We start from the raw sequence: 27,839 nt of genomic DNA, 5'->3' as shown, positions 1-27,839 counted from the left end.
GTGGAACGTCTGGGTTATGTAATCCTGAAGGATGGGATAAAATGGATCTCTCTTTTCCTGTTCTCTTAAGGGAAGCCATCAGCCGGGTTTGCGAAGCCGTCCCTGGCGCCAAGGGAGCCTTCAGGAAAAGAAAGGTACTGTTCTCTCGGCTCTGTGTCTACCTGTGTCTCTTTTACTTCTTCTCTCTTCTGTCACCACTCAGAATCTTTAATCACACACAATTGTTCCGTTTCTCTTTTCCATGGCCCGGCTCTTGTCACTTTTTTTTTTTTTTTTTTTGCTGGGCAGAGGGGAGCCAAGAGACATCTATTGATTTAAAGGGCATAACTCACAGTGACTCTTGTCACTTTTAAAAACAAAAAGAGCTTATATTTCCTCTTTGCCACGTTGTTGACGAGGACATTTAGCTATCAAGGCTAACTGATAGGGTTGTCAAAATAAACACCCCAGGTCTACACCAAAAGACATGTAAACCAGGGCCAGACATTCTTCTCAGCCTTTATGTACATTAGTTCATTTCATTAGAATGACTCTGTGGTTGATGCCCTCAGTGGTGTGCTGGTAATAGTTTAACAACAGGCTCTTGGGGCTGGAGGTGGAGACTGAGAAGCACTAAATTTGCTGTGTTTGCCAGTTTCTGTGGCATAAACGTTTCCACAATGGCTGATTTCAAGCTCTAACCTGACGTCTCTAAAGTGGAGTTGGGAAGAGATGTGCGGTCGGTCACCGTTACACAGTGTCCCCACTACATGTAGTGGACAAGGACATTGTCCACACTAAATAACCTGAACAGCATAGGTAATAGCTAATGTGGAAACAATTAGGAAGTGATGAGTTTTGAGTATTTATTGTTTGCTTTTTAAAAAATGTAATTGATTTAATTGTAAGTTTACATAAATTAATTTTTAATAGCAGCTCTTTTTAATGGCCAGCTCATAAAATTCCTAAAAATTTAATAATTGTCTCTCATTAGCTGGAACAAGACAGCTCTAGAACACCATTGAATATCCCCATTTTACAGATGATAAAAACTGAGGCACATGTATAAGAACCCACAATGCGAGAAGGTGGTGGAGCTGAGCTCAAGCTCAGGCCACCTGGCCCCATGGGCTGCCCGTTCAACCCCTGGACTCGACCTTTTCATCCTGGAGGTGGTTGGACCAGATGGAAAAAACTGGATTAAGACAAAGCTCAGAAAAACTCTTTTCTTAAGTGTGTAGTGAATACATAATTAAATATCCACCATCTAGACTTTTCTATGCCTGGACTGAATGGTGGCGAGCGCATCCCTGTGAGTATCTCCGAGTCTGTCCCGAGGCTGAGGCTCTGGGGCAGGTTGTGTGATTGCCTCTGCTGCTCCCAGGGCTGAGGGTCAGCTCTGTCTTTGTAGACTGGAGACATTTGTGAGCCCTCAGAGCAACTGGGTTTCAGGCAGAGAACTTTGGGTGAAGACTCATCTAGATGTGCCAGCCTGTGTTCCAGTCAGCCCACAGGGGACTAGAAGCCAGGCAAGGCTCCAGAAACTTGAATACAGGAACTAGGAGGGCATCTGAGAACTGAGATAAGGAACCTCGTCTTTCACAGCCACTTGGTACCCGACCAGCAAGTCTCAGGGTTCCCTCTCAGGCCTCTTGGTGAAAGTGGTGGAAACAATGTCGAATTCTGGGCTTCACCCCTGGTATGCTTAATCAGAATCTCTGGGGTGGGGCCCAGGCATCTCTATTTTTAAATAGCTCTGGTAGGGGATTCAAAAGCGATGCCTGCTTGGTTAAGAACTAGTCTTAATTCGCATCTCAAAAGAGGGCATGTTTTACTCTGAAAAGGAAGTAAGGGACAGCTAGTGGGTCCCTGTGCCAAGGACAGTTCTGAAGGGCTGGTTGATGCACCAGTTAGAGCAGAACTGGGTCTGTCCATCCTTGTGCTGGCTCCAGACCCCTGAGTTTTAACTGGACCATTTAGTTGCTCATCAGCCCCATGAGCTGCTCCATTTCAGTCTGGTCCTGAGTAGTTTGATTCCTGGTAGGATGAAACTGGTGTCTGAGGCTGCAAAGCTTCAGGCCCTGGCCTGTGGCACCTTCCTGGGACTTATGAGTGACCCCATGAGACACACCCCAACAGGAGCTGCCTGGTGTACTGACATCTCTGACCTTCCAGCAGAGTCGTCATCTCAGTGTGTGTATATTAGGTGCTTTACAGTTTGCCTATTGCATATTCTAGAGTTTGTGTGTTAGTGTCAGATCCCACACTCCCAGTTCATTCCTGGAATGTTGCCTTCATGTGCCCGATGAGAGGGGACGGTGGAGGTTGAAGGTGTGGAAGATAACAGCGTAGAGGCCTTGACAATGTGGCCTCCTGTGAACGGAAAGCTAAAATAATGCTGCTTGATTTCACAGCCTCCGAGCAAAATGTTGTCCAGCATCCTGGGCAAGAGCAACCTCCAGTTTGCGGGGATGAGCATCTCCCTGACCATATCCACCGCCAGCCTGAACCTGCGGACCCCAGACTCGAAACAGGTCTGTAGGTGCGCAGGCCCTGCCCTGCCCATAGCCCCCAAACCGTGGCTGTTGCACAAGGCTTCCCATTTCTAGCTTTACCGGGTCCCTGCAGAGCACATTTGTGTAAAATCTTCACCAGTCCAGAAACTCTGGCCACTTCCAAAGGTCACTGACAGAATGATAGATGGAATTGGGTCTCTTGAATTCTGCTATAAATTACCTTTTTTTTGAGGATAATGCATGAACTCACCAGTTTACTTATAGTGTAAAAAGAGGTGTGTGTATGCCCAGAGGTCTCCTTTCAATGTCCTTGACTTATTTTGCTTTCTTTAATATTGTATTTTGTTGGTTCTACAGTCCACATTTTATTTTCAGATTTATCATCTTTGAGATGGTGGCATGTCATGGTTTAATTGACAGTATTTTTTTACTTCTTCGTGGGTTGTTATTTTGGAGCCTCTCTTAGTTGACAGTGTCATGGGTTGGTGCAGTATGGCGCATCTGTGGCATGTCCAGCGCGGATGGGACCCTTACTGACTGAGGTGGGGACGACGATGCTTACTGAGGAAAACCCTGTTAAGATAGTTGGGTTTTTCTTCAGTGTCTATATCTTAAGTTTCTCTGATTGTTAGTTCCTTTAGCTGGGAAAGTGGGTGTATGAGTAGCTGTCCTGGAACCAGCAGGGGAGTTCTAAAGGCCAAAGGAGGCAAAGGAGGTGAAAATGCTCATAAACCATAAAGGTGGGAGGTGGAGTGAAGCCATCCTTCACTTGCTCTGCCCAGTCTGGGCCTCTGCTGCTGGCAGTGTGAGCTGGGATTTGGATGTGCCTACACGGAGAGGGATGGACAATCCACAGACCTCTGAAATTTGACACACTTCCTGACTCTGGCAGTGTGTTACCAGGGATGCCTAGGGGTACCTTCATGTTGCTATACATATTCATAGTTATTGATTCCGTATTCCCCAGGTAAGCAAGCAGCATCCCCAGCTTCATTTAGGATGAATGGGATACCACCGCACCCCTGCCCCAACCCAAGATGTTGAAATAAATTCTAGATCTAGCATAGAAATGAGAGGCAACACCTGGGCTGTGTTTTGACATAGTGGATGCCACTTCTCACTCCATTCCTTTGTCCTCACTCAACTGATGGATAATCCCCTGTCTTTTCTCATCGGCCCTTCCGAGGGATGGGTAACCAGTTGTTAGGTGGCAGATTAAGAACATGCAAGAGGCTCAGGGTTTCTCTGGAGCTGCCTCCTGCTGAGCACCGTGGTGGCTCACAGTGAGCCTTGCTCGGTGCTGCCCTCACACGCTCACTTCCATTCCTTTTGTTTTTAACTGAAGTATAGTTGATTTACAATGTTGTGTTAATTCTGCTGTACAGCCAAGTGATTCCATTATACATTTATATACATTCTTTTGAAAATCCTTTTCTGTTATGGTTTATCACAGGGTATTGAATCCAGTTCCCTGTGCTATGCAGTAGGACTTCTTGTTTATCTATTCTATATATAATGGTTTGCATTTGCTAACCCCAAACTCCAGTCCTTCCCTCCACCCGCTCTGCCTGGGCAACCACAAGTCTGTTCTCTTTCATTCTTATTCATGTGGCTTCTGCACCTTTTGTTTGTAGGAATCCTCAGACCACAGTCCTCAATTCTGTGAGATCTTATCTCCTAATTCTCCCTTCTACCTCAAAAAATAAAAAAAGGGAGAGAGAGGCAGACTCTCAGAGCAGAAACGATGAAGTCACCATGGTTGGCCATCCCATCCTCGGGTTAGGGGCTGGTTGGGCGTGTCCAGGTCTCATTGTCCTGCCCTTGGTTTATGTGGATGTGGGAGGGGGTGCGGGGCTGGGGGGATGTCTGGGGAATGGCAGCTCGGGTGACATGAGCACAGTCTGAGGAAGGTTTGGCAGGACCCAGAGCTCACATCCCTCTGCCTCTCCCGAGTTAAGGGCCAGGCTGTAGCAAATACAAGGAGCCCGAGTGGGCAGACCCTTCGCAAACCAGAGAGCCAGCAGAAAGGCAAAGCTAGCTCTCCTTTTCAGAGCTCTCAAGGAGAAGAAGCAAGATGAAACACCCTCAGAGCAAAACACATCCTTTAGTTAATTAGCTCTAATTTTCTTACTCTCCCTTTCAATGTCTATCTTACCCAAAGGGACAACATACAATCACGAAGTAACGGTCACGTTGGCCCAGTATGATTTCCATTTTTTTCTTAAATCTTTGTGTTCACTTTGATTTCCAAACCCCAGTTTCAGAGCTGCTTTAGAATCAAAAATTAAGTAAACAAAAAATTCAATAAGCAAAAAATGAACAACTTTAGAAGTCATAGTTTGTCATCATCTGGGGACTGCTATGTCCTCATTGCTCTCTTGGGAGCCCTCTGCCCCTGGACTAGAGGCAGAATTCAGAAAGCTGCAAAGGGCAGCTATTAGTCTGATCCAGCTGGTTTGGGTACAGGCTACAGAGCTGGACTTGTTGTTTTTATTCATCGATATACTCAGGCTTTTCTAGATCCTGAGTAGTTTTGCAAGTGCCAACAAGTGAAGTAGGCATTTAAAAATATCTAATTTTATCTTGTAATTCAGTTATAGTTTTGCTTTGAGTTTTACTGGAGCAAGGTTGGAAAAATCCCTTGGATGGTAGGATTACAGCTCTGTAAATTCTGCCTGCCTGCCGGCGAGGACCTGAGGGGGCTGTGCAGAAAGAAACCTGGTTATGCTGGGATGGAGACGAGAGTGCTGTTCCCACCCCCGGGAATTTACTTCAATGTCACTATGTTGTCTTTAAAAAGATAAAAATAGCATGGAAGACTTATGTAGCCTTTTAAATTTAAGGCAGCTCCTAATTTACTCAGTGTCTACTAAATCCCACCGTATGCTGCAGTTTATAAAGCTAATGGAAATTTCCCAATTTAAAATTAACTTGGAACATCCTCGGTGGTTTTTAAATTGATAAATTACAAGAGTGCCTGAGAGGACACCAATTTTGATCTTGGATGCCGGCTTTCTAATTCATGTGCTCATGATACAAATGAGATGAAGTAGGAGACAGCCACACTTCCCTCCACTCCAGCTATGGGGTCTGTACCAAAGACCCCATGTGTCTTTGGAAACAGAAACTGCACAGTTGACATGTTTTGGTGTGTGGTTGAGATGTTTTCCTTCTTAAAGAGGCATGGTTGTTAAGATCTCCTGTGTTCGGTCACAGCTCTACCTTTAACTAGCTGTAGAGTTTTGAGCCAGCTGCTTAGCCCCTCTGGGCCTCAGGCTCTTCATCTGTAAAATGGGATTGCAATAGTTCCTACCTCATAGGGCTGCTGTGAGACTTAAATGAGATAATTCTGGCAAAGCAGCTAGATGAGCGGCTGACATTGTGAAAGTTCATTCCGGGTTATCTATTGTTATTACTTTTATAATTGTTATTTTCATTGGGTATGAATTTTACCAATTATCAGGAATCCTTGTGGATTTGTATTTCCTGCCAACAAACAGTAAGTTTTCCAAGACATGGGAAAGGTAATAACAGCACACCTCTTTTCTTGTTTTGGACCTGGCAGATTATAGCGAATCATCACATGCAGTCCATCTCCTTTGCCTCTGGCGGAGACCCGGTAAGTGCCCTTGGAGTTGTTTCCTCTTGCTCTTGTCAGAATTGCTGCGAAGGGGCCCTGCTTCAGAAGCATGCCTCTTAGGACCCTATAAAGAAAGTTAACTGTGATACCAACTATTTCCACTTCCCTTTCATAAGCTCTTCCTGACTCATTTTTTTTTAGGGGTAACCCATGACAAGGACCTACCATTAAATTCCATTTCATTAATAAAAAGCTGTCAAAAATCCCTGAAGCACTGGCTTTCTTAAGGGGTAATGACATAGCTCCCTTGTTTCTCAAGTTGCTGGAGTGCACTCGTGACTGCTAATCCTGCTTTGTTCCTGTTTTTCTACTGGCTCTCCCTTGGAGTCTTCCGTTTTTGGATTTTAAGTCTATTCAAAGGCTGTGAATTTACTTAGTCTGGTTTATTCATAAATATTTGAAATTGGTATTTTTCTCTCCAAATTTAACACTGTAGTCTTTTAATGCTTTGTTTTGCCAACAGGGAAGGAGTTTCAGAGATAGAGAGAGAAAAAGAGAGAGGATAGAGAATACGAGAATGTTCTAGTTTTCATTGCTTCTTTTATTAAGAAGGTGGAATAACAAGGGAATTTGCTCCCCACATTCAGTCAGGAATTCTACAATACAATGCCAGCATTCAGTTTCAGTGTCAGGAAAGGCAGGACTTAGAAAACCACTTCCTCCTCAGGCAGGGCAGTGTTTCTGTTATCATTATTGTTGTTTGTATTATTTTGTCAAATTATCGGTAGACAATGCTCAGATTTTATGTAAGAGTTTACTGGTCCAAGATAGCCTGAGTAATTAGTGCATTATATTACTCCTTATCCCAAGGCCAGGGACCTTGTCTATTTCTAGCCCGGGAAGGGGATTTTCCCCATGCCCTGTGTTTAACTCATATATCTTTACTGCCATACTCCTACCTGGGTAACCTGATTGCAGAACTGCTGTTGGCACATTGAAACCCAAATCGAGGGAGTGATCTCCACTGCTGGCTCCAATCTCGATGTTCCCAAAGGACAGTATAATCATGACACTGAGTGTCTCAGCTACAGGAAAGCCTGTGCCTGCCCTTCCCTCTCCCACCTGCTACAGCCTCCAGGGAGGCAACACTCCTATCTCCCTAGCACTGAGCTCCTGCTGGGGAGATGCAGGCTGCAGGGAGAGGCCCCAGGAGTCTCCCTGTCTCAGACCCTTGAGCCAAGGGCACTGGCAGGAGAGGGATTTGGCCACCCTGCAGATTGTTCTTTGCCCTTAATCCTCTGCTAAAGTGTCACAGGATGACCAGAGCATTATTTAATCATCTCATTCAGTGGGTTCCACTGGCTTTGGCCCTATTTCATACTTAGGGTCTAATTTTCAGAAGTCTTCCAGCATGCTTTCCTCTTCTTTTTTCCTTCCCTTCCCTTCCTTCACTTTCTTTCCAATCCTTTAATTTCTTATGATCCACTGCAAAATGAAATACCTCACTGAGATGTATGTTTAGAAAGTGGAAGTGTTCCATAATCAAGCCCATCTAAGGAGCATTTCTGAAGATTATATCTAGACATATGTATACACTCATTCTCTACCTGTACTACACATATCTATACTTATATCTGTAACCGGATCTAGTTAATTTGCAGTGGCTGTCTACTTGCTTGCCTAATGTGATACTTAGAACCATAGTTTCTTAAATTTGGAAGGTAACCCAGTTAGAAAAATAAGAGGCAGAAATGTTGCACACCTGCATCAATATCTCCTTTCAAGAACTTATCTCAAACCTCATCTTCATGTTGACATTGAGTGGAGATGCAGAGATCTAGAAAACAGAAAGCCAAATACATTGTCCTGTGTTAAAATTATTTTATTCTCCACTATGCACAAAGACCTGTAAACTATTTTCAATTTTCCCTATCACCTCTTCTTAAAAAAAGGAAACATTCAGTGACCCTTAAAGTAATTCATAACTTTTAATATCTTTTTTCTGATACAGAAAATGTCATGATTCCAGGGGACAGGAAGCCTGGTTACTTTTTATTTTAACCAATTCAAATGCACATCACATTGTGCATGAGTTCTCATTCCAAATTTATTTATAACCATTACAATTGGTATACCTTTTAAATAAAACCAACAATTCTAGGTCCTATTCCTTGTTCTGCTGCCAAGTATATATCTACTTTTTGCTTTGTGCCTCAGTTTACTGGGTGAGAAAATGGTATTTTGAAATGTCAAATAAGACAGACTGGAAAACACAGTTAATCCCCGCAATTAAAAAAGGCATATTACAGGGCTCCCCTGGTGGTGCAGTGGTTGAGAGTCCACCTGCCGATGCAGGGGACACGTGTTCGTGCCCCGGTCCGGGAAGATCCCACATGCCACGGAGTGGCTGGGCCCGTGAGCCATGGCCGCAGAGCCTGTGCGTCCGGAGCCTGTGCTCCACAACGGGAGAGGCCACAACAGTGAGAGGCCCGCGTACCGCAAAAAAAAAGTCATACTACAATTATAATCTACTATTATTAGCAGTTCTAAAAGATCACCAAAAGAAAGCCAGAATAATGGTCAGGCTCAGAAAAGCTTGGGGAGTGAGAACAGACATGGGTAAATACAGAACAAGCACTTGGCATCCCCATCTTTGGCACTTAGAGTGCTCACTGTGTGACTGGGTGATGTCAAGAACATTGTTTTAACAGCAATACACTCCCCCACTGTGCCGGGAATGCATCAACATTGGCATTGGAAAAGCTGTGTCCTTGGCTTGGCCATTGATCATCTGAGTGACAGGGACACATCGCATGTCTTGCCTAGTCTTCCTTCCCTAGCTTGAAGCCAGAGGAGCATTTCTCAGACTGGAGTAAGAATTTAAAAAGAAGAATTTCCTTGTATATGCTACTAATGTGGACTCAAATTAGTTTTGTTACACAAATATGTACAAAAATAAATTATGTATAGACTCTTTATGTTTATTCCTTTTATTAAATTGTAAATCCCAAACAAACTTGGAAATTAAGTACAAATAAACACAGTAAAGGCAATACCATTCAAAGTAAAATTAATTTACTGTGATGAGTAAAGTTTTGTTGAAACTAAATCTCTGCTCCCAATGTGACTCTAGAACTGGCTACCATGGTGCAGAAGCCTTTGAGGTCAGCATCTCTCTACTACCACAGGCGCCAGATGACTCACTCCTTCCACTGATTTCTTCCATTCAAGTAAACACTTCAGTGGTACATCATTGTGTACAAATGTGACGTTAATTTGCTTCAGGTGGGGCAAAGCCATCTGACTGTTCTTTTCTCTCTGATTCTTTAAAAACCTGGCACCCATAATGTTGGAAACCCCACTGAAAATCTTGGCACTGAAATTGCGTGCAGAGCTTGATGGCACAGGTGTCATTCAGATGACCCCGCATATTACCATATTAACTTTTAAGATTATCATAGAAATGAAAGCATAAAAAGAGATTCTGGTGACATCTCAAACACTGGAGAATATACCTGCCCAACCCTAGGGTTCCATGGATCTCAGACTGAGAAACTAGTGCTCCCTAAGTCCACTTCTGACATTCACATCTCCTGAATCCAGGAAGAGTGTCTATGATTACAAGCTACAATCCTTATTTTTGCCAGTAACTTCTGATTCTGACCCGATCTTCCTTGATGAAATGGCAGGAAGTCAGGTCGACCAGTTTGATGGACTCCCACTCCCTTTCCCAGGTCAGTCTGTGAATACACCAAAGGACAGAGATAGAGAAAAAGAGAGAGGATAGAGCCTGAGCAGGAAGGAGAAACAGCTTAGATAGACTACATGCTGGAGAATGACCTCAGGGTAGCAGTCCAATACGTCAAGAGCTGCCGGAAGAGCTCTCTCCCTTCTTAGTCTTAGTGGGTGTTTTTGAGTTGCAGGGCAGTGATGTTTGGAAAAGCGACTTGCACCCTGCAGTCGGTGCTCAGAAGCACGGCATCCTCCTCCCCTGCCTCCACACTCACTTTCCCTCTTCCCCTCGCACATAGGAGGGTTTTCTGGAGCCCTGTGGAGAAAGAAGGGGTCGTTTCTCCTGCCCATAGAGTATCACAAAGAAGGAACTCACGATAGAGAATCTTGCAGATGCTGAAAACACTGGAAGCTAATCAGTAACCTTGGAGTCCTCCAAAACCATCACATGGGGGAAATATCCATAACAACGAGGAGACCTTTACCAGTTGCCCCCCCGAGACTTTTTGAATGTTGAAAATGTCAACTTTGCAGGAAAGTCTTTCTTTTGCTTTCAAGAATTAAGAGAATTATTGTTTCCTCTGTTTAGAAACTAAAATCCACATGGTCGCCTCAGCTCACTCCTGAGGGCATCGTTTCCTCTGCGTGCCAAGTAGATGAGGCAGGCAAGGGGACTTATATTTCCTGTGTAAGGCTGAGACTTCTAAATAGAGCTCATGCTTTTGAAACATCTTAAAAGAATTAAAATTACTACTTATGTCATCGTATCCATATCTCATCCACCCATGAGGGATGTTTGCAACCAACCTTTGAACATCACTTCTAATTTTCTCAGTGTGGCCCCCAGATCAGCGGCAGCACCTGGTTGCTTGTCAGAAATGTACATTTCGGGGCCTCACCTCAGACCTGCCGAATCGGATACCCTGGGCTGGAGCTCAGCAATCTGTGCTGTAACAAGCCCTGCCGGGGATTCTGACCCCAGCTCAGATTTGAGGATCGTTGTTGGAGACAGCTGACAGCAGTGGCTCTCAGCCTTGGTTCATAATAGAATCATCTGGGGAGCTTTTAAAAATCCTTAATGCCTGGGCCTCACATCCACACCAGTTAAATCAGATTATCTGGGAGTTGGGACTCAGGTATTAGCGTGCTTATAGCTCCTCAGTGATCCGACATGCTGAGAATGGATGCCCTTCACACCCTTGCTGCTCAAAGTGTGGGTGTGGCGAAGCTGCCTCAGTGTCTTGTGAGAGCTGTCTGCAGATGCAGAACCTCGGGCCCAGCTCCTGGCCTGTGGAGTCAGAATCTGCATTTCACAAGATCCCCGGTGATCCCTGCCCACTGTACAGTCTGAGAAATGCTGGGCTGTCATCAGGGTTACTCTTGATTACTGATCTGCTGTATGCATGATGTGTCTGCTGTCCTGTCTTCACCTGTGATTAGTGATGTGACATCTCATTTTTCTTTCACAGGATACAACAGACTATGTTGCGTACGTAGCTAAGGACCCTGTTAATCGCAGAGGTAAGCGATGTGTGACTTTCGTCATCTCTCACTCATGAGCAGCCAGGCTTAACAATGGATACCAGATGGCCCTCATGATCTCAGCCCTCTTCATCCAAACTAAGTGTCATATCATACTGTTAGCGATAATTGAGGTTTGCAGGCAGTGAAGCATGGCGGCACACCTGGCTGGGTTAGGAGATGCTGGATATCTGAGAGCTTTAAACACACACTTGTATCCAGATGGCTAGAGCTTGGTACACCTGACCTGCGCATGGCAGCTCCCACTCATACTCTGAAGGTGCCCTCAGTTACACCTGAAGACTTTGCAAACCGCTGGCCTCCTGCCCAGCTACAGCTCCTTGTGTGTCCACTGCCAACTAAGTCTCCCCGAGAAGCCTCGTGCTGCTCTGCATGGCCCTGGAAGCCAGTGTCCAAGCTCAGGTGCTGCCCACTTACACCCCACAAAGGTGCTAGGGCCTCAGACACAGGCTGGGTAGGGGATTTGAAACATCCAAGTACTTCCCATCTTCATGGAACCTTTATTCCTAGACCCTCCCTACATACCCACCACCCCATTTCTTTCATCATTTACAAAACCAAAGGGTCCCCCCCTCCAAAGTTAACAAGCTTGGGCAGGTGAGCTGATTAGGGGGCACTACACTTGAATCCAGGCAGCCACCAGGTGCTGCACAACTCCAATTTAGAACTCACTGATGGAGGTCACCTGTGGGGTTTGTAACACTACAAATGGCACTTCCCTCTATCACCCATTGCTTCCCCTCCTCCTCCCACCCTCTACCCCAGGTACCCATTGTAAAGATTTCCTAGCTGGCTTTGCAGAAGTTTTATATCTGTCCATATACATATATATATATGCCCTACTTCTTTTCTTTTTTTTTTTTTTTTTTGCGCTACGCAGTCCTCTCACTGTTGTGGCCTCTCCCGCTGTGGAGCACAGGCTCCGGACGCGCACGCTCAGCGGCCATGGCTCACGGGCCCAGCCGCTCCGCGGCATGTGGGATCCTCCCAGACCAGGGCACGAACCCGTGTCCCCTGCATCGGCAGGCGGACCCTCAACCCCTGTGCCACCAGGGAAGCCCTACTCTTCTTTTAAAATTTCACCACAGATGAGATTTTGGCATTCTGTTTTCCCACCAACCTTGAGGGAGGGGGAGATGGCAGGCTGCACTCATCCCAGAGTTAACACTTGTTGAAGTTCTTCCTTTATTTTTGTTTGTTCTAAGTTAACTTCAAGTAATCCTAGACTTTTTTTTTTTTTACACCCTTAATGGCTCCTAGGTCAATGGTTCTGAAAATGAACTATACTTTAGAATCACCTGGGGAGCTTTAAAAAAATCTCAATGCTCAGGCCTCAGAGAGGAGTACCCAGGCAACTGTACGTTTTAAAAGCTCTCCAGATGATTCCCATGTACAGCCAGGGCTGAGAAATCAGGCTCTAGGTCCAGACCCTGAAGGAGTTTAACCCTGTGCTATTTGACTTAGGGCCATGGAAGCATACAAGCTGATACCTTGTTTCACGGCTGCAAACCAGCAGCACCTTCTGTCCACAGTACCTTTTCAAAGTCATGGAAATCAGGATCCACTCCATGTGCTCGATGGTTGCTGGACCAGCTCCCTTTGGGACCTGCATGCAGTGCTGGTGTGGAGACAGACTCTAGACCTCTGCGCTGTTGCTGGTGCTTTGGGGGCACCAGCAGCATAGGGGTCCTTTGAGATGCTTGATAGGAGAGGATCACTCCCTCCTTCCAGTTATCTGTTGCCTGTAACAAATCCTAATGGCCTAATAGCCATCATTTAAAAATATCTTTTGATATGATGAAGTATCAAGTGTCCAGGCAGGGCTCAGTTGGCCAATTCTTCTGCTCTCTGTGGCATCAGTGGGGTACTGGGTGGTCTTTGGCTAGTGGCTGGCCTGGCCTAGAGGGTCCAAGCTGACTTCACTTCCATGCTTTGGACCTTGGTAGGGAGGACAAGAAGCCAAAGCCAGAAGGGTCCTTCTCCCTCTGCAAGGAGTCTCAGGGTCCCTCCAACTGGCCCCTGAATCAGGGCAGTAGGACTTCCCACATAGCAACTCTGGGCTCAATGATGCCAAAGTGGATGCCAAAGACCAGGCACCACTTCATCTCTGTCATAGTTGACTAGTCAAAGCTGTCCCAGGCAGCTCAGATTCAGGGGAGGGGAACCAGACCTGCCCTCCGACAGGAATTTGCAGCCTTCCTTATCCATCACATCTCTGTTCCTGCACGTACCCAGGCAGCCCCAGCCTCCTGGGAGGCAGTGTGGGAAGGGAGGGGAGTCATAGATCTGGCCATGAACAGTATCTCAGAGCAGGCTTTGCCTCCATCCGATATGTGTCCACCCACCGTTACCTCCTTCGGCAAGGAGCTGGGGGAGGCCTCCCCTGGCTGCTCTCTTCTCTTTCCTCCTGCCCTAGGCCAGGAAGAGAGTTTAATTGAATAAGAATGGCCTCTGCCATGCAGGAGTCAGATTAGCAAGAAATTCTGGGAGTGAATGTTCTTATTTGGACTCTTAAATATCCAACTCCCCACGCAGAGACCCCAGTTGATGTGCTGACCCCATTGTGGTTCCCTGGCTGCAGGCATAGCTACTCAAGGCAGGCAGGCATCAAGGCACATTTGGAGCCCAGATAGTCTTCTGTCAAAATCCTGCAGAGATGGGTCAAAGTCCCTCACTGTTATCATTTGTCCTTTCCACACTGATTCCTGTTTATACATTCTGGTGTGTGTTTTTGGATAATCTAGCAGTATTTACAGTGAGAAAAAAATTATATTTTTCTCTCTAGTATCAAGAACCCATGGCTTATATAATTAATCTGGTGGAAGGGCAAAGGATCTCTGACCCATGTTATTAAGCTCTATGGTAACCACCACCATCTTGAGAAGGTAGGGATTGCAAATGAGGAAGTTTCATGAGGTTGGCACCTTATAGCTGAAAGGCAGGTCTGACAGGAGACCTGGAAGGTGACTGCTGATATATGTAGGATAAAAAGCCCCCAAAATCAGGCTTTGCTGGATCCTAATATACCATTTTCTTTTCACATTGGAGTCTATATTACTACCCAAGGACTCCCATTCCCTGCAATCTAATGTCTATTGGTTCAGAATGGACTGTTTGGGTCACAAAAGTACATAAAAAGTAATGTCCTAATTAGACATATGGCTGCCTGCAGGTGGCATGTACTTCCTATAATTTATAACCACAATAGCATCCCTGTTCAGGCGCCTTCTGAAACTCCTGAACTTGCGTGGAAAGTCATATCCTACGGTGCTGACCTGATGGTAGAGAGGCCTGAGTGTTCAGCTGTTATAGCTTCTAACACATCCTGCTGCCCTTTCCCCAGGATTTCCTGAATAAGGGGGAAACGTGGTGATTGGACTTGAGGGGGAAGCCCCCCGTGGACTACTGCCTCACATGGCTGCGCTTTCTTCTCCAGGCTTCTCTACTAGCTCACGGTCATTTCAACACTGAATTTAGGGTTCCTCTGGCCTCAGACAGTTGTAGGCCGCAGGAGGTGACTTTCCGGGAGAAACTTAGAGTATGAACTCCTTAAATAATACAGAACCGGGCTTCCCTGGTGGCGCAGTGGTTGAGAGTCCGCCTGCCGATGCAGGGGACGCGGGTTCGTGCCCCGGTCTGGGAGGATCCCACATGCCGCGGAGCGGCTGGGCCCGTGAGCCATGGCCGCTGAGCCTGCGCGTCCGGAGCCTGTCCTCCGCAACGGGAGAGGCCACAACGGTGAGAGGCCCGCGTAACGCATAAAAAAAAAAAAAAAAAAAAATAATACAGAACCTTCTCTGGTTTTTCTTTCCCCTAGGAGTAAAACCTCTTCTGTATAATAGGTGAAAGCAATGATTTATTTTTTTAAGCCAGGAGGTTAAATTCCATCTCATAACACTGTGGTGGGAGGTTAATTTTCCTGTGAGTGAATGATTAGGTTGTTTCCCATATCTGGCTTTCATCAACCATGTTTTTTTTGTGTTTTTTTTAAATAAACAAGCCAGTCCCTGGGCTCTAAATACCCTGTGCCAAAGACTATGAATGTTCCTGCGTAGCCCAAGCTTCTGGCTGAAAGTCAGACTTGTGTAGTTACCAGCCTGCTGCACATCTCTGCTCAGAAGCCTCCTAGCCCCCTCACCTTGACAAGCCACAGAGCTAAGTCTTTCCTTCCACCACAAAGTATCTGCCTGTCTCACTCATCATGATGTGAGCTCACTCCTGCTCTATCCCCTATCTCATTTCCTGTGATCTCCCCTCACCTCCACTCCAGCTCCACTGATCTTCTGGCTCTTCCTTGAACATGGCAAGCAAGCACCTGCCTCAGGGCCTTTGCACTTGTTGAGCCCTATGCCTGCAACATTCTTAGACTAGACCTTCCCATGGCTCACCCCCTGACTTCCTTCAGGCTTCTTCTGCGATGCCACCTCCTATATGGCTTTCCCTGGTCATCCTACATGTCACCCTACAACATCATCCTCATCACCCCCTTTATTTCACATTATTGTCTTTATGGTTTTATTAGTTTCCTGTGACTGCTGTAACAAATTACTGCAAACTTTGTGGCTCAAGACAACAAAAGTTTGCTCTCTCACAATTCTGGAGGCTAAGGGTCTGAAATCAAGGTGTCAGCAGCCATGCTCCCTCCAAACGTTCCAGCGGGGAAGGCTTCCTGCTTCTTCCAGTGTCTGGTGGCTCCAGGAGTCCTTGGCTTATGGCTGCATCACTCTAATCTTGGCCTCCATCTTCACATCACCTCCTCCTCTGTGTCTGTGTCACCTCCTCTTCTGACCCTTATAAGACACTTGTCATTGGATTTAGGGCCCACCCTAATCCAGAATGATCTCATTTTGAGTCCTTAATTACATCTGCAAAGACTCTTTTTCACAGGTTCAGGGGGTCAGGATGTAGACAGGGCTTTGGCTGCTCGGGGGCACCATTCAACCCATTCTAATGGTATATTTTTCCTTCTTTATTTTCAGTGTTCACCTTCTAGACTGTAAGGTCGGTGAGAGCAGGACTCTGTTTTGTTACTTGCTGTATCTGGAGATCCTGGGGCAGAGCCTGGTACAGAGTTGGTGCTCAATAAGTGTCTATTGAGTGAAGTCTGCAGTAAATATTTTGTACATTTGCCTTGTGCTCATGTGCAAGAATTTTCTTAGGGTTTATACCTCTGGGACAAATCACTGTGTTCTGGAACATCTTCAGTTTTTTAAAAATGGTTATTTCACTTTATAATTCCACAAGTGGCACAGGAGGGCTCCTTGGCTTCAGCTCTTGTTCAGCACTTGGGATTTTCAGACTTTTAAATCCCTGCCAGTCTGATAGGTGCAAAATTATCTCCTCATAAAGTTTTAGTTTTCCACTCTGGGGCTAGAACAGATATTAAACAACTCTTAATTAAGAGCATGGCAGCTGAATCTTGGAGTTCTTACCTGTCTCAGATCAAAAAAGTCTGGAACAATGAGGAACATGTGGATATATGAAGTGAACAGACTAGGGCTGGCTGAAAACTATGCTTGAGTTTGGAGTCTCCATTTCTCTGGTAAGAATTCACTGGTGTTCAGTGTTCCTTTTAAGGGGTGAGAGTTATCAGCCCACTAAGAGGAAGAGACAGCAGTCATTGTTTGGTAGGATTTTTTTCTGATTAGGTAATGACTTCAGGTATCTCCGAGGTTCCCTATGTCAGTCACCAGTTGGTAGAGAACTTGGCTATGAATTTGAACTCTTGGAGAGTCCGTGAGTCTAGATAAGAGGACAGTGGGACAGTCTGAAATGGGACCCCTTCAAGGGCTGGGCTGCCTTGTGGAGGCCAGATGGCTGTGAAGTGTGAGTTGGGTTGCTGTGGGTGTGGGTGGGAGGGGTCATGACTTCTTAAAAGAGCAGCACAGATCCTGAGAGGTTTTCTGCTCATACTTGCAGAGTCGCCCCATGAAAACAATGCCCACTGAGGTGGGGTGGCCCATCCCACAGGGTGTGGAAGCAGCCACTATAGTGGGAAACACATGCTGGAGCCTCTGTCTATAGTCACTGATCTGAGATAGAGTGGGTATTACCCCATAGTCATATGTAAAGGGTGCAGTGAGCCAGTGACACCCTTTCTGTATGTCAGCTGCTCCTGACCACAGAAGGGGTGGGAAAGTGGGGTCTTACTTTTACAAAGCAAAAAAACCCAAAAAACAAAAAAACCCACCCCAACAATAATCTAATCAGCTAAGATAAGGAATCAACCCCTCCAGACTCAAAATGATTAAGAAAAATATTTCAAAGATGGAAGGATGAATTTCTATCCATCATCATTAGTGATGAACCTCACCCAAAATATTTATCTTGCTTTGAGATAATAAATGACAGTGTGATGCTTTCAGGGCCAACAAGACATCTTGAACTTTATTTTATCTTTATTGTATCATTTTTAACATCTTTTGAAAGATATTTTTATAATATACATACTATTATATTAACACAGGAATATATGTTCATAATTTATAAATAAGTAGATGCATATTTGGGACACATGCTCAGTATAGTAAAGAGTGCTTCACTGGTAAGCATGAGAAAATCTTTACAATTTCTTATTTACAGAAGTAACGCCTTTTGGGGTGTTTGGTGCATGTGATAGGCATTGCTAGTGCTCACTGATGTCCTGACCTCACTCCTTCCAACCTCGCAGGAGACTGTACTACCAGCCTCTCCTGGGTGGAGGAGGAGCCAGGCGACAGTTCTGTGTGAGAGCAGAATGGATGACGCAGTTAGTGCTGGTGCAAGGCCCTGCTGTCTCTTTCTTCCCTGGCTTGGGAGGAGGCCTTGTGTTGAAATTCAGAATTGAAAGACCAAAGCAGCTTGGTTCATGGGGTCACCACCTGGAGAGTTGCCCAGAAATGAACAAGTGAGAATGGGATTGTTTTCAGCCACTAAGATGCTGGGGCTGTTTGTTGTTGTGGCGTCATTGCCTGTGCTGACTAACGGAGCAGCCATCCCAGGCAGGGCTCAGAGAGCTAGCTCAGATGAATGGCGGCCCCAGTTGGCCTGCAGTCCATTTGTCAGTCAGATGGCCAGGGCAGTCTTGAACACTGATGAACAGGTACAGCCACTGGCCTCTGGACTTATTTGGAGCCATTGGGAAACTTGCGGAGGGACTTCTGATCTGCCAGTGTCTACTGTGCAGGGAAGATGTGTGGTTAACCCATTAGGAGGCTGCTGTGTGAGGAAAGACGCTGTGCCCCAGTTCTATCTGGCATGGTTACAAGGGCCGCAGCACATCCTGCTCTCAAGTGGCTCATCCCAGGTGGGGAGTGGCCTTTGTGGTGAGACCTGATGAAGTCCCCTCACTAGTGTCAGGGCTGAGCTGGCTGCTGTGGGGTCTGAGCTGGCTTTCCTGGAAAGCGACATCAGCCTTGCTTATTGGTCAGAGAGAGAGACCAGCATGGGCAGACAAGCACCCCCAACCCCCACCCCAGAGACCCCCCCACCGCAACTACTGCACCGCTGCCAAAGAGCTCATCCCCTTCAGAAGGGATAGAATGAGGAATGACCCCATTTTGCTGCTCCTATGTTTGTTTGGGGCCATGTTTTAGGTTTTACAACATCATTCTGAGTCTTGATTCTGGGCCCCACCACTCTGTACCTGCCTCTCATCCAGTTCTCCTTCTTGCTCATGAATGACACCTGCATCCATCCTTTCCTCATGGGATGTAAAACAAGCAGCCCCGATGGTTACCTGTGGCGAGAACCTCATCATTCCTAACACACACTGAGTCACACAGGTGAGGTTAGAAGACAGTGGCTTTTAGCGAAAGACTGTTGCAACAGTTAGAGAAAGTACAGGTCCAGAGAGACTGTCAGCCCAGGGTTAGATCTGGATTTGGAGTGGGTTTCTGGAACACAGAGAGGCCATTCTACAGAAGGATCCTCAGACCTAGCCAACAGATGACGTTTTCACGGTCCACCGAGGAATGAGCCAGGCCCCAGAGCCTGGAGTCGTGATTTAATTCTGCATCTGCAGTTCCTGTCACCCTCTGGTATCTAGACCAGATACCAGGGCTCCACCCTCACCAAGTGAGGGTGCTTCCACCCAGAGCCCTGCATCTTCCCAATGTCCCAGGAACTGATTTAAAGAAGTCTCACTTCCAACCTTGTGCTCTCTAGTGTGTAGAAGGTGAGGGGGCCGTGTGGATTGATCATATGGCCCCCTCTGCAGAAACCTTGCTCTTTATTCACTAAGGCTAGGGCACTGCTTTTCTCCTTAAAAGAAAAATAAGCTTCACTTTCTTGGCCCGTCCGCAGTCGTTATTCTGTTTCTCTAAAGTACTGGCCAGCCAGTTCTCTTGGCTGGTGCTGATGCTGCGTGGAGGGGGCAGGTGTGGCTGGAAACACAGGGCAGGTGGGGGAGCCAGGTGTCTTTCTCTCACTGTCTTAGACTCCTACTTCCTATTGGCTGGAAAGACACCTCCACTGCTTTCCGTTAACGAACAACCGCATGACTCCAACAGCTGCTTAATATGTCCTTGCTTTGTGCCTAACCGGGTTGATAATAAATACTAATATCGATAATAACATAAAACAATATCAATACTCAATAATAAAATACAGCCGGGACACCTGTCTCCTTGGACAAATCCCTTGGCCATATCTGAGATAGGGCTAATGTATCCAAGGGATTGCATTGCAGTCTGAAGCAGCAATCCGGTTACACTTGCTCTTCCCAGGAAATGCTTGTCCCTGTGTCCTCAGGAGTATGCTCCCTCCTCGAGCCTGGGGAGAGAAGAAGCCTGAGGCCCCCCACCCTAGCAGCTGCCATCAGGGTGAGCTCTGTGGTGCCTGGCTGTCTTTGTGCGTGTAGAAGGCGGCATCGTGATGGAAGAGCGGCCAAACTGTGGAGGTGGTGATGTCTCTGTTCCTTCCCTCGCAGTTTCCACCTTAATGAGTCCTCTTTCTGTGCTCGCTTCTCCTGCAGCAGAGGGATGCTTCTGCATCTCCCTAATCACTGCTGGGGAATGGCTACCCCTGTAGCAATGCCTCTTCTCACTGCTGGGCACCCACCGTGCTCCTGGAGGAACCTCCTTGAAACACAATTGTATCCTGACTGGTGGCAAGAGAAAGATGGAGTGTGACACATGCATCTGTCATTTTCTCCAGGGAGATGCCTTTATCCCATTAGTAACAGAGCATGTCATGCTGGTCACGGGACAACGTGAAGGGTCTGGGACTCTTCTGTGGGATGCCATGGACGCGTATCTGGGGAGAAGACATTCTACTTTCTTGTAGAGCAGAGATGGGACCTTCTTCGGTGCCTTCCCCCACTCAACCCTCTTTTCTCCAAAGGTTCCACATGGATTACACCACAGCCTGGCCACCATGACAGTGGGCACCCCAAAGGGGTTAAAGGTTGCTCCAGGTCTCTGAGGGGCCCTTGTCCGGCTGCCAACACCCCTTTTCTGAGAACTGGCATGAATATCCAGTCTCGTCCAGTGTAGATGCAGGTGGCATGTGGTGGGATGGTCATAGTGGTTAATTAATATCCCTTTAAACTCATCTTACAAGGTTGTTGATCTTATTGCTTTGAGTTGCCACGTCTGGTGGTGACACTTTACTCCCACTAGGAAGTAAGCAAACAGCTTGCTCTAAGTCCATCCGATACCTCAGGATTCATTCAATAAGAGCCAGTTTAAGTCCATTTGTTAAGCCTCACGGGGTCTTAAAGGGGTTCATTTCTTGTTACTATCAGGTTCTTTGTTTTGTTAAGGTTTCCTTCCAAACCCTGTTTCCCTACTAAGTTCTGAGTTGATATTTTATAGACTCTAAAGCAATAGAAGAGCAATCAAGTTGAACTTAAAAATGTTAAAACGTACTTACAAATAGAACCTTTATTTTTGGAGAGAATAGGCTATTAAGAAATGGATCTCTGCGGTGAAACGATACTGCTGGGGGCTCTCAGGGATTAAGCTGCACACAGAGCTGACAGGACATGTCATGAAAGGCACCTCCTTGTCCCTCTCTTCTTCCCTAGGCTGCGGGCTTTCACCCTCAGGAAGGAGGAGCCTGGGTAGCTCCAGTGTCTGTCTCTAATGAGCCTGTGTCCCTTGCTCCTACAGCTTGTCACATTCTGGAATGCTGTGACGGGCTGGCCCAGGAGGTCATCGGCTCCATCGGACAAGCCTTTGAGCTCCGGTTTAAGCAATATTTGCAGTGTCCTTCCAAGATTCCTGCTCTCCACGACCGGTGAGTAGCGCTGTGACACCGTTTGCAATGGCCTCTCTGCATTTTCTGACCTTTCCTCTTAAAAACACTTAAAAGGAGGAAACCACAAAACCACCTCCCCGAGGAGTGCTCTGCACAGACACAGTTAATCCCAGGGCTTCCTGGGCCCGGAGACACCTGACTGGTGCTGGGCCATGGCTCAGGAAACTGACAGATGGAAGCCGACATATGGGCGATGCTCCCAATGTTTAGAAAAACATTTTCTTGAAACTATAGTGACAGTAGCCAAGGTTACAAAAAAAAAAAACATTGTAATATGTTTTTGTTCTGTTTCTTCTGCAAGCACGTGATGTTTCCACATGTTGCCTCCTTGGGTCAGTGTCACCACAGGTTCCACCTGTCCCATTGTCCTTGTCCTCAGGGTTAGCCAAAGTCCCGATTCAGAGGCTCCCTTCGTGAGGCACTCCGCTTGGAATGACGAGCATTGATTCTGCTTTATTGGCTTTCGTAGCTTTCAGACTTGATGGCCTGTGTGGTCCTGGACAAGTTCTTTAACCAGTCTGGGTCTCAGCAGTTTTCTCTGTAAAATAGGAATAATAGTGGCTTGGCAGTATTTTAAGTGTTAACTGAAATAGTAAATGTAAACAGGAATTGTGAAATGTTTAGTTTATTATAAAAAATGTTCAGCGTCTACCCTTGAGATTCCTTAGGACATAAGAATATTCCATGCAGCATTAAAAAAAAATAATATGGGGCATGTTGGTTATTCAGTCACCTGTCTTATTGAAAGCCTATTACAATGGTGTGTTCACTGTCAATAAAACTTTATTTCTCCTGAATTTACTTTTAATGTTTTCTCCAACTTCTGCAGCCACATTCCAGGACTTAGTTGTGAAGGCAGTGCCTCCTCTACCTTCATTATTATGAAGTCTCCTTTCATCTCTCTGAAGTCTTCACCTTTCTTGAAAGAGAATTTTAATTTTTTTTCCTTCATCCACTGGAAAATTTCTGTTAAGACATTCATTCTGGAGGTGCCTGTGAAGGCCGCATTTTTTTCCCGGTTGATAAAGAAAAGGATATGAACCATCTATGGAAATTTTAAAAACACATAAAAAATTGTATATATAGTTTATGGATAAGTGCATGTGTATAAAGAGTATAAAAACATGCAAGAATATTACATACCAACTCTAGGACATCGGAGGATGACAGGGACACGGGTGGGCTTTAACTGATTTTGTTAAGTGTATTTCCTCCCTAACATTTTATAACAACAGTGTTCCAATATACAAAAAGAATTTGCGGGGAATACCTGTATACCCACCGTCTAGATTCTACCATTAGCATTTTACAGTTAATATCACGTATTTTTTCATCCAAAGCAAGTTTGACAAGTTTTATTTCTTTAAAAGAAAGGGATCAAATATAGCAAAATGTTCACACTTGTTTAATCTCAGTGGTGGATGTGTAGGTGGCTTTTATATTAATTTAGGCTTTTCTGTACTTTTGAAATGTTGCAAAGAAGTCAAATAAATCCTATTAAAATAATATGTCAAAAAATGAGTGGGGGGAGTTAATTGAACTACCATGCTTCTCCAGAAATATACTTAAGGTATGAAGTCCTGTATGTTTCTATATAATAAAGTTTGGAGAAGTTTTGGAGAAAGAGAATGAAGTAGAGAGATCTTATCTACCGAGAAAACTTTCAACCCAATGTGCAAGTAATGGTATAACATTTCTAAAGCAGAGCAGGAACAAGGGGACCTGTGTTCCCTGATAGCAGTCTCATCTTGTCTGACAAACTGCTTGTTGTGTCCACTGAGCAGGTCTGAGATCCAGGGAACAGGTGGGAATGCACCACCTTCTGTCCCAGCTGGGGACATCCTGGGCCATGAGAGAATGCACTTTGCTTCCAGCTGCCATGTCCCTCTTCCCCTCCCTGCCCTGTTATGGGGACCCTGGACTGTGGAGGGCACTGGCCCATTTTCCTTCTAGATTTCCCAGGGGCCAGCAAAACAGGAGGTTCTATTTGTGAGCAGTTCTCCTTGGGTTTTCTGCTCACTTGCTCAGGCCATTTCTCTTCAAATTGGGCATGAGCTGGAGGTATGAGAATTGGCACAGTCAGCTTCTTTGTTCACATTCCTTGGAGTAGAGCTGGGGACAGGTGAGCGTGGAGTGAGTGGGGCAGCATTAGGTTCCAGCAAGCTGCCCCAGCATCTCAAAGTTTCATGTTGGTGGCACATGACTTCCTCTTTCCTTCTTCTCTTGCTGCTAGTGAGTGGATGGCTTTACTTATTCGTGAATTATTTTTTGTTCATTGTATTAATTATTGGGGGAGAGACTCTGTGATCTGGATTCATCACCCATCTCCAACTAGAAATAAAAAATAATACTTTTAAATGAATGGGTTTTTTGGTATGGTATGATTTTCCTTAGAAGATTTTTTCCTCTGATTTTTCTTGCAGAACTCCAAGGTTACTTTCAACACAAAACCAGAGAAGACAATGAAAGAGAATTCAAATGTAGCCAAAGCTCCATTTATTATTTTTTTAAAAATTGATATACAGTTTATGATAAAATTACCCTTTAAAAATATACAATTCTGTGGTATTTAGTATTGTCAAAGATAGCACAAGTACAATCATCACCACTATCTAATTCCAGAACATTTTTCATCACCCCAGAAAGAAACCCCATACTCATTAGCAGTTACTCCCCATTTTCCAACCCCCTTTTTCCAGACAACCACTACTCTACTTTCTGTCTTTATTGATTTGCCAATTCTGGACATTTTATATAAATGTTATCATACAATATGTGCCTGACTTCTTTCACTTACTGGAATGTTTTCAAGGTTAATCCATATAGTAGCATGTATCAGTATGGCATTTTTTTAGGGCTGAATAATATTCCTTTGTATGCATATGTTACCTTTTGTTTATTCATTCATCAGTTTATGGACATTGGGTTATTTTCACCTTTTAGTTCTTATGAATAACGCTGCTATGAAGATGTGTACAAGTTCCTGTGTGGACAGATGTTTCAATACAACTAGGAGCTGAATTGCTCAGTCATATGGGAACTCTATGCTAAAATTTTGAGAAACTACCAAACTGTTTTCCAAAGCGGCTGTACCATTTTATATTTTCACCAGCAATGTATGAAAGTTCCAATTTCACTGACATTTGTTATGGTCCATCATTTTGATTTTAGCTATCCTAGTGAGTACAAAGTGGTCTCTGATTGTGGTTTTGATTTGCATTTTCTTGTTGACTAATGATATCAAGCATCTTTTCATGTGCTTATTGGCTATTTGTATATCTTCTTTGGAGAAAGGTCTGCTCAAATCCTTAGCTCATTTTTAAGATTGAGTTATTTGTCTTTTTATTGTTGACTTGTATAGAAATTCTTTATATATTGTAGATATGTCTCTTTTCAGATATATGATTAGCAAATATTTTCTCCTATTTTTTGTGTTGTCTTCACATTTTTTTGATAATGTCCTTTGAAGCACAATTGTTTTTAATTTTGATGAAGTCCAATTAATGTACTTATTTTTTTCTTTGGTTGCTTTTGTTTTGGTGTCATATGTAAGAAACATTGCCTAATCTAAGGTCATGAAGGTTTACGTCTATGTTTTTTCCTAAGTTTTAGCTCTTATTTTCAGGTCTTTAATCCATTTGACTTAATTTTTGTATGTGGTGTGAGGTAAGGGTCCAACTTCATTCTTTCACAAATGGCTATCCAGTTGTCACAGCACCATTTGCTGAAAAGACTATTTCACACATTGAATTGTCTGGGCATCCATGTTGAATTCAATTGACCATAAATGTATGGGTTTATTTATGGGCTCTTAATTCTATTCCATTGATTTGTATGTCTGTCCTTATGCCAGTACCACATAGCCTTGAATAGTATGGCTTTATAGTTAGTTTGAAATCAGGAAGTATAAGTCTTCCAACTACATTCTTCTTTGTCAAGATTGTTTTCACTACTCTGTGCCCCTTGCAATTTCAAATAAATTTTAGCATAGCTTGTCTACATTTACAAAAAAGGCACTTGGGATGTTTATAGATATTGTCTTGAATCCATAGACCAATTTTAAGAGTACTTCCATCTTAACAGTATTTAGTCTTCCAATCCCTGAACACAGGATGTCTTTCCATTTATTTAGAGTTTCTTTAATTTCTTTCAACAGCATTTTGTAATTTTCATTGTATAAGTCTTGCACTTGCTTTGATAATTTTTACTACCAAAAGAATAAATCTTTTATTCTTTTTGATACTATAATAAAAGGAATTGCTTGTTAATTTTAGTTTTTCATTGTTAATGTATAAAATTACAATTGATTTTTGCATATTCATTATGTATCCTGCAAACTTACAGAATTCATTTATTAGCTCTAATCATTTGTGTGTGTGTGTGTGTGTGTGTGTATTCCTTAGTATTTTTTATGTACAAGATCATGTCCTGTGCAAATAAATATAGTTTTATTACTTCTTACTTCCTAATCTGAATTATTTTATTTCTTTTTATTATCTAATTATCCTGGCTAGAATCTCTAGTACAATGAATAGAGGTGGAAAGACAGGACAACCTTGTCATGTTCCTAATTTTAGGAGGTAAGCATTCAGACTTTCACCATTAATTGTGTTCTTAGCTGTGGGATTTTCATAGATGCTTTTTCAGGTTGAGAAAATGCCCTTCTATTCCAAGTTTTTTGAGGGTTTTTATCATGGAAAAGTGTTGGATTTTGTCAAATGATTTTTCTGTGTCTACTGAGATGAGTATCTGGTATTTGTTTTTATTCTACTGGTATGACATATTACATTAGTTGATTTTTGAACGTTGAACCAATCTTACATTGCTGGAAGAAATCCCACTCAGTCATGGTATATGACTCTTTTTTTATGTTGCTGGACTTGGTTTGCTAATATTTTGTTTTCAATCCATATTCATAAGAGATATTGGTCTGCAGTTTTGTTTTGTTTTTCTTGTGGTGTCTTTGTCTGGTTTTCATATCAGAGTAATACTGGCATCATAGACTGAGTTTGGAAACTTCTGTCCTCTTCTATTTTTTTGGAAGAGTTATGAAGAATTGCTGTTAATTCTCCTTTAGATGTTAGATAGAAACCACCAAGAAGCCAGCCATATGATTCTGGGCTTTTCTTGGGATGCAAGATTTTGATTACTAATTTAATCTCTTTATCTGTTACAGTTCTGTTTAGATTTTCTATTTCTTCCAGTTCTGTTTAGATTTTCTATTTCTTCTTGAATCATTTTGTAGATTGAGTCTTTGTAGGAATTTTTCCATTTCATCTAGGTTATCTAATTTGTTGGCATATGATTTTTAATAGTTTCTCTTATAATCCTTTTAATTTCTGTGTGGTTGGTAGCAGTCTTTCCTCTTTCCTTCCTAGTTTTGGTAATTTGAGTCTTCTCTCTTTTTTCTTGGTCAGTCTAGCTGTAGAGTTGTCAATATTGTTGATCTTTCTAAGAACCAACTCTTGGTTTCATTGCTTTTCTCTATTGATTTTCTACTAACTATTTTATTTATTTCCACCTTAATATTTATTATTCTTCCTTCTGCTTGCCTTGGGTTTAGCTCTTATTTTCTAGTTTATTAAAGTAGAAGGTCAGGTTATTGATTTGAGATTGTCTGTTATCATATAGGCATTTACAGTTCATAAATTTCCCTCTAAGCACTGCTTTACATTCAGCCCATAAGTATTGGTATGTTGTTTTTGTTTTTATTCATCTGAAAGTTTCTTCCAATTTCCCTGTGATTGACTTTCTGATCCGTTTGTTATTTAGGCATGTGTTGTTTAATTTCTACATATCTGTGAATGTCCCAAATTTCTTTCTAGTATTGATTTCTGCTTTAATTCCATTATGGTCTGAAAACATATGTTGTATGATTTTAATCTTTTAAAAATTTTGAGTCTTGTTTTGTGGTTTAACATATGGTCTATCCTGGAGAATGTTACATGTGGACTCGAGAAAAATTTATATTCTGTTATTGGAGTGTTCCATAGATGTCTGTTAGGTCTAGTTGATGTATAGTGTTCAATTTTCTATTTCCCAATCTTCTCTCTGGTTGTTCTATCCATTATTGAAAGTGGGTATTGATGTCTTCAAATATTAGTACCGCATTATTTCTCCCTTTGATTCTGTCAGATTTTGCTGCATATAGTTTAGGGTCTGTTGTGAAGTACATATAGCTTTATAATTATTGTATCTTCTTGACTGGTTGTTCTTTTATCTTTGTCTCTAGTAAACATTTTGTCTTGAAG

The 27,839-nt window shown here is 43.8% G+C and overlaps 1 protein-coding gene across 1 annotated transcript in view; it reads left to right on the top strand.

Annotated features, from left to right (window-relative positions):
• SHC3 (SHC adaptor protein 3) overlaps positions 1–27,839 on the top strand; it is a 142,446-nt gene that overhangs the window by 79,941 nt on the left and 34,666 nt on the right. Inside the window, exons 3-7 of the mRNA XM_032635428.1 lie at positions 71–134; positions 2,394–2,513; positions 6,061–6,114; positions 11,277–11,328; positions 21,441–21,567. Coding sequence (XP_032491319.1) covers positions 71–134; positions 2,394–2,513; positions 6,061–6,114; positions 11,277–11,328; positions 21,441–21,567 — 417 coding nt within the window. The remainder of the gene's footprint in view (positions 1–70; positions 135–2,393; positions 2,514–6,060; positions 6,115–11,276; positions 11,329–21,440; positions 21,568–27,839) is intronic.

This window comes from Phocoena sinus, chromosome 6, assembly GCF_008692025.1.
Source record: "Phocoena sinus isolate mPhoSin1 chromosome 6, mPhoSin1.pri, whole genome shotgun sequence".
NCBI lineage: Eukaryota > Metazoa > Chordata > Mammalia > Artiodactyla > Phocoenidae > Phocoena > Phocoena sinus.
This window is presented reverse-complemented; position numbering and strand designations above follow the sequence as displayed.